The 10,940-nt window shown below is 26.0% G+C and overlaps 2 protein-coding genes across 2 annotated transcripts in view; one reads left to right on the top strand and one right to left on the bottom strand.

The window, feature by feature from the left end:
* Window positions 1-347, top strand: part of Ddx1 (ATP-dependent RNA helicase Ddx1) — a 3,498-nt gene extending 3,151 nt beyond the window's left edge. Inside the window, exon 12 of the mRNA XM_011501723.1 lies at window positions 143-347. Within this exon, the coding sequence (XP_011500025.1) occupies window positions 143-255 (113 nt within the window). The 3' untranslated portion in view covers window positions 256-347. The remainder of the gene's footprint in view (window positions 1-142) is intronic.
* A 5,079-nt stretch (window positions 348-5,426) lies between these two features.
* The window catches only part of LOC105363913 (guanine nucleotide-binding protein G(s) subunit alpha-like), a 27,807-nt gene continuing 22,293 nt past the window's right edge, over window positions 5,427-10,940 (bottom strand). The window contains exons 5-9 of the mRNA XM_011501717.1: window positions 7,997-8,051; window positions 7,574-7,647; window positions 7,301-7,480; window positions 7,007-7,211; window positions 5,427-6,810 (exon numbers count right to left, since the gene is read on the bottom strand). Of these exons, the coding sequence (XP_011500019.1) occupies window positions 6,664-6,810; window positions 7,007-7,211; window positions 7,301-7,480; window positions 7,574-7,647; window positions 7,997-8,051 (661 nt within the window). The 3' untranslated portion in view covers window positions 5,427-6,663. The remainder of the gene's footprint in view (window positions 6,811-7,006; window positions 7,212-7,300; window positions 7,481-7,573; window positions 7,648-7,996; window positions 8,052-10,940) is intronic.

The following is a 10,940-nucleotide window of genomic DNA, read 5'->3' as shown; positions in this document are numbered from 1 at the left end:
TATGGTGAAAAGCAAAGAGGAGCAGGTATGATATATATACATATATATATATATATATATATATATATATATATATATATCCAAATTAATTATTATTAACTAAATTTAAAAGAGTAGTTAGTAAATATTCATATGATTATAGTATCAAATTATGAACATCATGTCGAAGAAATGGCTCCAATAGCAACAACATTAGCAACTCTTGAATCTCAAGCACAGATTATTTATTTAAGAAGGCGCCAAACTATTCGATAAATGTAATTTACCAAAAACTTAACAACAATTGTGTAGGTTTTTTCATTATCAGTTTTTTTTTTATAATCACACCTAGCAATAAAATATTTAGCTTTAAAAGAATAAGTGATATGTTTTTTGTAAAAAAAAAAAAAAGAAATTGATGTTTTTGTTGTAATTAATCGATAATTTCATTTATAAACTCTACAAGATTTAATGTAAAATTTATTAAAATAAATTATTTAGCACTCATAATTGAGATAAACTTATTCTATAAATCCAAGATTATAAAAATTAATGAAAATTGCTATAAAAATGAATGTTGTCTATTAACGAAAAATGCAGAAAAACATAGAGTTTGTCTTATACTTTATCCTATGGAATTTTATTTAATATCGTTTTCATTTAAATAATTATGCGAATATCTTTAATTTTAGAAGCAATGTTCCATTCTTATTTCCTTTTATTGAAAATGCATTTAATTTAATAAAAATAATTAATTTAATCTAATTTGAATTTATTTTAATTATAAAATTCATTTTGAATCTATTAAATTATAAAGAAAATCAATGCTTTTGATCATTAATAAGACAATTGTACGCTTGAAACATATAGGTCAGAATTTACTGAATGATTTCATTCAGATGAAAGATCACTGAATGATTTCATTTAACAATTAACTTGAAGTGTATATATAAATTGTCATACTGCAATTTTATTCATATTCTTCCATTTGCATTCGCTTGCACGGCATGCATTAAATTATTGAATTTTATATTTATTTTTAAAGAGAGAAAGGAGAGAAAGTGAGACGAGAGTTATGTGTGCATGTGTATTGATAAAGATAGACAGATATATAGATAAATTGATACATAGATAACGATTAAAAGAGAAAATGAGTAGGCTTGCGAATGAGTGAGAAAGTGATGAACTTCAGACGAAGCATTGACTTTGTTCTATGCAATTGACAAATACCCTATTCTTATATGTGAAGCGTCATTTTTATATAATATTTGTATAGCTTTATCCAACTATTTAACAAAATCAATACATCTTCGAAAATTCAATGCCGAAGATATATACATACATAATTTTGTGTATACTGTGTATGCATGTTGTATAAAGGTGTCAGTGAGTGCATGCATTTATTTGTATATCTGTTTCCCTGTTGAATACCATATTCAATCTATGCATAATCACAATTTGCATAAACTTACGCCTAGGATCCATTATTTGCGCATTACTAATTCATAATAATCGTTAAGGAGACACTTATTTTTTATTTTCTTATATTCAAAAACGAAGCATTTATATTTTTTTATTTAAGATATATCTAAGATTTACGTATTGTATTCCATATATACAGAATTTATGTAATATGGCAATTATATCGGTATGATGGCATCGAGCTATTAATATTTAATTTAGTGTTAACGTTACTAAGAAAAGAAGAAAAAAAAAGTAATATGAAACGAACAATCTAAATGTCTCCTTAAATAATAAAATTTTATTGCGTAATTAAATCAAATCATCGTTTAAATTAAGGTCATTATTTGCTAATTTAAACATTGTTAGTTTACTTAAACGTGACTTTGGCCTTCTCTCTGTTTATATGCAAACAATCATCACGCAATGAGAATAAAATATTCTCTTCTACGTTTTACCTCTTGGTTTACCTTATTTGCTTCTTCACTTTTTCATTATTTTTTTCTTTCTATTTATTAAGTTTTTTTTAAATTTAATTCATTATATTAGAAATACGATCATATATTTCGCTGACTTTTCTTATTAAATTCATTTATTTATATCTATAATGCAACTCTTTTATGTATACACGTTTACTTAAATCTTATGATTCCATTCTAATGCATTATTTGCGCATTTAAAAATGGTACCAATAAAAAAATTTTTGCTCACTTTTGTAACGTTCATTCTTTTCATAAATTGTAACTTTTCCTTTAATCCCTTTAATTCTGATTTCCTTTTCTTTTCTTCTGTACGTATGTATATATGTACATAAATATACAAATGCACACATACCATGCATACACACACACACGCTCATGCATACGTAAATGCGTGCGCGCATGCAAACATACTTTTACGAAGATAGATTTAATTTCAACTATATATTCTCGTATATTTTCTTTTGAAATTTTTTAAGCTTTAAATATTATAAGTGAATTAATGAATTTTTAAATATTTCCATGATCGCTAATTTTAATATATTTTTGTCGATTCACTGTACGTCGCCTATGGATAAGTAATGAGTGCATGATGGCATATATATATATATATATATATATATATATATATATATATATATTTTTTTTTTTCTTTTAAACACGCAATAACAAATAAATTCAAGAAGGGTGTGGCTTATACACTTTCTATCTGTATCTTAACAATACGCTTTCTATAGTTATTTATCTTCTTTCGATTTATTTTTCATCTTGAAATTTGCATACTAAGAAAAACGTACAATTTTAATCATTCTTAAGCTCTATAAATAAATGAAATGTGAATGGGTTGAATATGACAATTACTCGAAAAAAAAATAAAAATAAATTTTAAAAAGGTTGGGCAAAATATTTGTGACGGCGAATAGAAAAGTTATTTATATTTTCCGTATTTCAAAACTTTCTAAGCACTGAAAACAGTCTTTGAATGATTCGTTTATAGTGAGATAATCTAAAAATAGCAATTTTTCACGTAAAGTAAATATTTCAGTCACAGTATGTGTAGCATTAATTGACGTTAATAATATTTATGTATTGAATAAATAATAGTAGCAATCGAAATGAGATAAATTAAAAAAAATATTTTTATTTTGATGTGATACGTATAACTGAAAATTTTACTTTAAATTTTTAATTATCAATAAGTCAAAACAAGACAATCTTATACATTCTAAAAAGTTAAAAAATAATAACTTTTTTTAATCAAACCAACATAAGTCTCTTTAACAAACAAAAAATAAAATAAATAAATAAAAACGCTGCTTTTTGTTTATACTATCGCTTATACATGAGTTTTCATTTCTTTGCGGTAAGAACAATTCATCAAATCTATCAAGTGATAAAGATATCGCTGACTTTAATAAAAAAATATGTTTAAACTTCAAAAACTAAGTCAATATCGAAGGTATCAGTTTCATTACAATTCTGTTTGTAATTATAAATTCAACATTAATATAATATATTCTAAATATAAACACGACAGAGACTTATTGGTTTTTAACTTATAAGTGCACTACTACTAGATTACTACAACTTCAATTAAATTTATACTCATAACGAAAAATGTAATTTTGTAAAATTACAGCTCTTATTAATTTACAGTTTTGATAGTAACAGAAGTCCAAAGTTGTTTAATGTATTCTATTGTATAATTATATTTAGTAAAAATAGATATATCTTCAAAACAATAAATCTTCATCCATCAGTTAAAAATCTTTGTAATGGAAAAAATATCTATTTTTTATAGATGGCATATATAATAAAAATCACTGGGTTTATAGCTATATGTACATTAGCTATAAACTATGGGTTTATAATGGGTATATAACTATATGTTTATAGATAGATTTTTTATTATTTTAAAATTAATAAAATATAAAGTAAATATACTGTCTAAGTGCCAAATATATTGTATAAAAAGAATAGTATAGTAAGTAGTAGAATAACTAGTGAGTATTATTCAATCTTTTCGATAAAAAGGAACAGTAAAATGATAAATTCTGTTCAGACTATCGACTGCTAGTGTAATACAATTTTTTGAACCATTACCGAACTCTTTAAATTGCTACTATAAGTTTAAATTTGCAATATGCAATATAATGAGCTGAAATATTTTAATTTCACATATAATTTGAAAATTTAATTTAACTTAATCGCCGAATTTGAAAATAAACACTAGTAAGAGAACTATGACGGATTGATATCACAAACATATTCTATTTTATATAATATTGCTTCTTTTTATTTGAATAAATTTATCAATCTATTAGGAGAATTCAAAAAGGGTATATAATAAAGAATCAGCAGTGTAAATATTTCAATGCTATCCCTTTCTCACTAGGGACTTTGTCAATAATATTCTGATAAAATATTTCGCTATAGCCCTCATAGTATTACAGATTATCATCAAGATTTTTGGTGACTAATTTTTTGATTTTATTAACTGGAGAGAAATTTAGTTAATTTTTATGTAGAATATAAAGACCAAAACAATGTTAATACAGCTAACTGTGCAATCTAATTTCATTCTAAAATATTATTTATAGAATAAGATAAGAAAAAATTACAGAATATCATAATTAACAATGTATAAAGAAAAAAAAAACGAAATGTTAAAAGTTATATCAGTAATGTGTAATATAATATTGTAAGGTGATATACAAAAAAAGAATGATGCATAGACAATTATAAATTGAAATAAAAGAAAAACTATATAAACGCAGTTTGCAAAAATAATATAAATAAACATAAATTATGAATAATGAAACTGGTATAAAGTTAAATATAATATATTATTATAAAGATTATCAATTTATGTACAAGGTCATTGTTAACAAATTCATACACATTAGATAACGGTAGCAGTTATATTCAAATTGTTAGCAAAATGTATATTATCACGAAAGCTGGTACTCGTAATGAGAGTTACAATATTATTATAAAAGAAACTGTTACTGCAACTAAAAGTAGAAAGATAATTTTATTAGCCTTAGTGAGAGAAAAATATATAGCTACTTTAAAAACCACTTTAAAAAGGCAAACATAATTTTGTGTTTAATGAAATAGTTGCATGATTTATGTTTACTATATATTTACTATATGTTTATCATATATTGTAAAACAAAATATACAATAAAATCAAAAGTTTAACATAGTATAATAACACTCATGCAATGTAATATAGTAATTACAATAATATATGTTCAATAAGGAAGTATACTGCATTATTTTTTGAATATACTCATATAATTTTTTACAGATCCTTTATATTTATTTATACACAATATATATTCGATTGTCACAGTCGCTGTTTTATGTTTTCTCTTTAAATTCTCGTTCAATTAAGTATATTGCCACTTTACTTGTAACTATTATTACTATTATTACTACTGCAATAATCATAGAAATGACGAATGATGAAACTTGATTCAGATATCGTTCATCATATGAATATTTTATTGTTAAGCGAAAAAGTATATACATCACTAGATAGATTTGTTGAAAATGTAAATAACGCCACAAAATTAAAACGAATATATGAGCTAAATACAATTAGTAGTTATATAATTAAAACGCTCTTCGAAATACTGTAAAATCTCACAAAATACTCTTCTCGTAAAAATGCGTGACTGAGACTTTTATGAAACGGGTCACAGTATTTATAATGACGAATTTAAACTCGAGAAATTCGGTATATATGTGGACAAATAATTACATAACTGTACAAAAGTAATGCGCGTGACGCTGTTATGAATAAAAGCGAGTATCATTATACATGATTAGGGATAAGTGTAAAAGGGAAGCAGTTAAACATTCTGTTTTCTATTTTGAATATGTAATAATAGTATGAGATGAACGTAGCAGAAAGAAAGTAATGAGATATAAAGATGCATTTCTATGCCTTTTAACGAGAAGGATTTATATAAGAATGTATTTTCAACTTAATTTTATTTACGACATTCCTAATCAAAACCATAAAGAAACTAAGAGTATGCATAGAAAGCAAGCCCGAAATATTTAAAGAAAAAGGATTGAGACAGAAAGAGGGAGAGAGATGAAGAGAGTGAGAGAGATAGATTTGCCGATGTACATTACTTTTATTATTCGCAATTAATTTTCGGACATTGAGATAGCTTTTCTTGCGAACGCAATTGAAGAGCTTATCATTCTTATATAGCATTACCTCGGCTAGAAAGAAAAGAAAGGATTTACTATTTTTCACACGTCGATATTGCCAGAAATTCTTGTTTTTCTTTATTTTTCTCTTAAATATGCTTTCTTAGTTCGATCACAAAGCATTTAAACAGATTTTTCTATCTTTTATTCTATCATATTCAAGATCTTTTTTGCACAGGTACAGCGTCTATACGTCTTATATTATATAACTATTTTATTTTTATTCTTCTACTTCTTATTCTCTTTCTTCTTCCTTCTTCTTCCCTTCTGTTCCTCTTCTAACTTCATACGGGTGTAAGAATCAGTGTCTCCATGTTCCTTTTTTTGCATCTAGCATTTTGTATTTTCTTCCTCATTCGATCGTTCGGAATCATTGCCCCCATTGACGGAACACTTCGGTTGATCCGAACGTGCTAGAGGAGAGAAGCTCGGAGCACGATTCGCTGGGTCTCGTGACTCGAAGCTGGGATGGACAGACGATGTGAAATACCTTATGACGACTGCGAAAACTAAGTCACAACAGCTCGTACTGTCTTAGGTGCATTCGCTGAATTATGTCCCGACAATCATTAAACACTCGTTTAATATTTTCTGTGTCAACGGCACATGTAAAGTGTGGGTAGCAATAGTGTTTTCCGTCTCCGCTCGCCGTGCTTATACGCTGTAATAATTATATTTTTATCCATTTAAATGTAACATACGTATTTAAAGGTTTAAAATATTTAACTAGCTTTGTTATTTATATAATCGATTATTAAAAATGTCGGAAATTATAAATAATATAGTACATCTTATTTATACAGGATAATTTGTAGATGGACAGAAATATTTATAAATAATAATTAAAAAATTCTTACAAGAAATTCGTCTCTAATGAAGTACTTGGCCCGTATAACATCGGGTGGTTCTGAAGGATCTGCTACAACTCCGGGTTCTACTGGCGTCTGATACCTCGAGAATTCAGGAAAATAATCTTCTAATTTGTGCTTACCCGCTTTTACTTTTTCGGCAAGTAGATCCTGTTTGTTTAAGAATAAGATAACTGATATTGTACGGAGCCATCTAGAAGATATAATATAAGTGAGAAATTCATATTAATCACAAATTGAGTAAAATATAAGAATGAAAGAAGATATATTTTGAAAGTGTACCGATTGTTCCAGATACTTTTGAATAAATCAAGACTCTCCCGGAGTCTCAGCTTCGTCGGATCTTCTCTAAGCACCATGTTGTAGCTACTGCAAGCTGTTACAAAGATTATCGCCGTAACATCGTTGAAGCATTGTATCCATTTCCTTCTCTCATCTCTTTGACCGCCGACATCGAACATACTAATTAGTACAAATAGAATATTAATGTGATCCGCTGAAGCTAAAGTTAAACATTCAATGTTTCATGTTTTGTTAGCAAGCGTAATAACTTACTGAAAATTAACTTTATCAACTTGAAATCGTGTTTCGAAGATTCCAGAAGTAAGCACACGACACCTCAATATGTCCTATTATAGAATAATTTTTTTTAATTTTTATCGTCATTAATAATACATAATTATGAAAAACTTTTTAAAATATAAAATAACTGCTGTGTTACACAGTACATCTAAGATGCTAATAATAATATACTAAAAAACTTCTATACCACAAAATTTAACGTAGTTTTTTTTTTAATTTATATATATATATATATGTGTGTGCGTGCGTGCGCGTGCGCGCGCGCGCGCGTGTGTGTGTGCATATATAACTAAAATAATTATAACTGTAATTATAAATATTGTTAAGAAAATATTTTCCATGAGAAATCGTAAATAATGTTGTAAAAATGAGTAATAACTTAAAAATATGATGTACCTGTTCCGTAGGCGTATAATCATGTTGCTTCACAATCGCTACTTTATCTAGAAAGCTATAACAAAAACAAGTTATTTTATTACAATATAATATATATATATATATATTATCTAGTAATCTTATATATTCTTAGAATTATCATTACGTTATTATAATGTAATAAATTATAGATCTAAGTAATGCAAGACTCATTTAGTATCCAGGCTGGAAAACTAAGACCACCTTATTCACATTGTAACAAATAAAACCAAATTAATAATTACAGAATAAATTTTACCAGCGAGCAATTCATGAACATGTAAGTTTGTCGCGTGGTAGCGAGACAATCTTCAATAATACGCGTTAAACGAAAATAATGAGGTTTTATTCCTCCATAATACAACTGTTGCGACAGTTCCGAGAGAAAGACATTAATTTAACAAAGTGGCGCGACAAAACAAAGAACCACGCAAATATCTTTCGAACGCTTTCTTACAAAATTCGAAAATCTCGAACAAGCATAACTGTTTTTAAACATAATGAATTAAAGCTTTTCCATGTTTTTGAGTCTTAAATTCATAAATTTATCCGACTTAAAAAATTCCTAATATACATACATTTACCATCGTTTTCACCCTTTAATATTTATAATTTTTATTAAAAAAGTAAAACAAAGTTATGATTATTGTAATTGCAAGTAATGGAATAGTTTTTCAACAAATTAACAGCTATATAATTTAGTATAAAATTTAAAACAAAATTTTTCAAATATTTTTGTTCGAAATTAACCTGTTGTTTTGAATCTCATTTTTAAATTGAAATATAATATAAATAAGAGTTATTTAATTACAGCTTTAGCATCGATTAATTTCAAAGAATGATAATAAGATTTTATTCTGGATACTATATTTATAAGATACGAAAGAAATTAATTGAAATGGGATGTAAGGGTCGACGACAGTTCGAATCATGTCTTTATATGGATCATATATGGATTCTATCTATATATATCGAATATTTTAAAGTATTTAAATGTAAATTCAAAATTAATCATTTCTATTTCCTATAAAAGCAAATAGTGTATTCATATTTTTATTTTATTATAAATATTAGGCCATGCCATTTAAAGTCAATAATATTATATTGACTTTTTATAAAGTTTCAAAAAATAATTAATGAGAAATTGAAAATATGTTTATAGCTCTGTGCAATATATTGTAGATGTTTCTTGTAATGAATTGGAAAGATCAGTATTATAAGGAGCTTTTCATACATTATTGTAGTATATAAAACATGGTTCTTTTGCAAATAGCTTTACTGCCTAATTTCCACATTGATACAACACTATTAACTAATAGTACTCATTGATTACATTCAATAAAGTAAAAGAATTATAGTAGATATTTAGTTAAAAAATTAAAATATTTTATTGTCCCATGTAACAGAATAAAGCAGTATTGCGGATATACACTTTGTACGAGTTTCGTTATGCATACTTTATTATGTTACTTAAAAAATATATATGTTAATATCAAATATAAAAATGATGCTAGAAACACGAAGAGTAGTAAAGCTCGAATCATAGTCGCTATTAGAAAAGCAATAATTGAAAGTACATTTATCGATGACCTGATGAAAAAGGTAAACTTAATATTTATAACGTAATTGTAAATAATTATTGATTCATATTTTTACACCCATTGCGTTCTTATATATATAGACAAATATATTAATAATTTACATTAAAATAAAATAAAATGTACCGATGTACATGTGGATTAATATTTGAATATCTTTTTTGAGATCAACATCGGTTTAAGAGTGTCGAAGAAACTTCAAACATTTTGTATTTGTACATGTTAAAAATGTATATTTAAGAGCACTTATCAACGTAAGTAATTTAATAACGAATTAAAAATTCATAAATATAATTAAATTAGGTTTATTTTACGTAATTTTTATAAAAAAATAAATATTTTTTATGAAATATTCATTATCGAAAGTATTACTTTATTTTTTACTTTATTTTAATAGATGTTAAAAGAAACAATATTTCGAAAATGATTAATATTTCACTAACATTTTATTTATGGTTTTCATTTTCATTAACTGAAGTTTTAAAAAATTTTACTTGTTCCGCAACGGTTTCAAAATTAAAAAAAATAAAATAAAAATTGTGATGAAAATAATGTAAACAGTATTACATAAAATAATTATACTATTTTTAGTAAAAAAATTATTAATTCGTCATGTTATATAAATTTTAAACGAAATTATAAGAAAATGCACACATGTTCTGCTCATTTATTTGAAAATTCCATAATATATTTTAATTTTTGTTAATATATATAATTTTTTAATTGTTTTTTTTATAATAAATATATAATGTCGGACTACCTACCTCTTGTTAAAAATAATAAATTTATTTCATCATTTAATTTTATATTACTTGATTTTTCAACTTTTTCGTTCCAAACTGCAGTAATTACAAACTATAAGGTTTAAAATTTATGAGGCATCAGAGAGAAAGAGAGAGAGAGAGAGACAGACAGACAGACAGATAGACAGACAGACAGACAGACAGACAGACAATATACAAGCTTTAGTTAAGAAATCGATTGCACGCTGCTATCGCTATGAGAGGAGAAAGGGAAAATAGGTAAATGTCGCTTGTCCTAACTCAAAGCTTCTGCAAACTTTTGCATGCTTCAACCTGCTGTAGCAATTGTCAAAAGAGGGAGAGCAAATAGCCTCACCTTCGCGCTCTTTCAGATTATGCATCACTGTCATTGTTATTGTCGCCATTGGCCTTTCTGACTTCGATGTCATGGGAATCATTCATTATATGTATCACTTGTTCCTTCGATTTCCAAAAAATGATAACTACAAAAATTCATTGAGGATACTTTCTTAAAACACTAAATCACATTAAAAAATTCTTCAATCAATTAGTTAAAAGCGTCGT

Source organism: Ceratosolen solmsi, unplaced genomic scaffold (assembly GCF_000503995.2).
Source record: "Ceratosolen solmsi marchali unplaced genomic scaffold, CerSol_1.0 scaffold23, whole genome shotgun sequence".
NCBI classification, from domain to species: Eukaryota; Metazoa; Arthropoda; class Insecta; order Hymenoptera; family Agaonidae; genus Ceratosolen; species Ceratosolen solmsi.
This window is presented reverse-complemented; position numbering and strand designations above follow the sequence as displayed.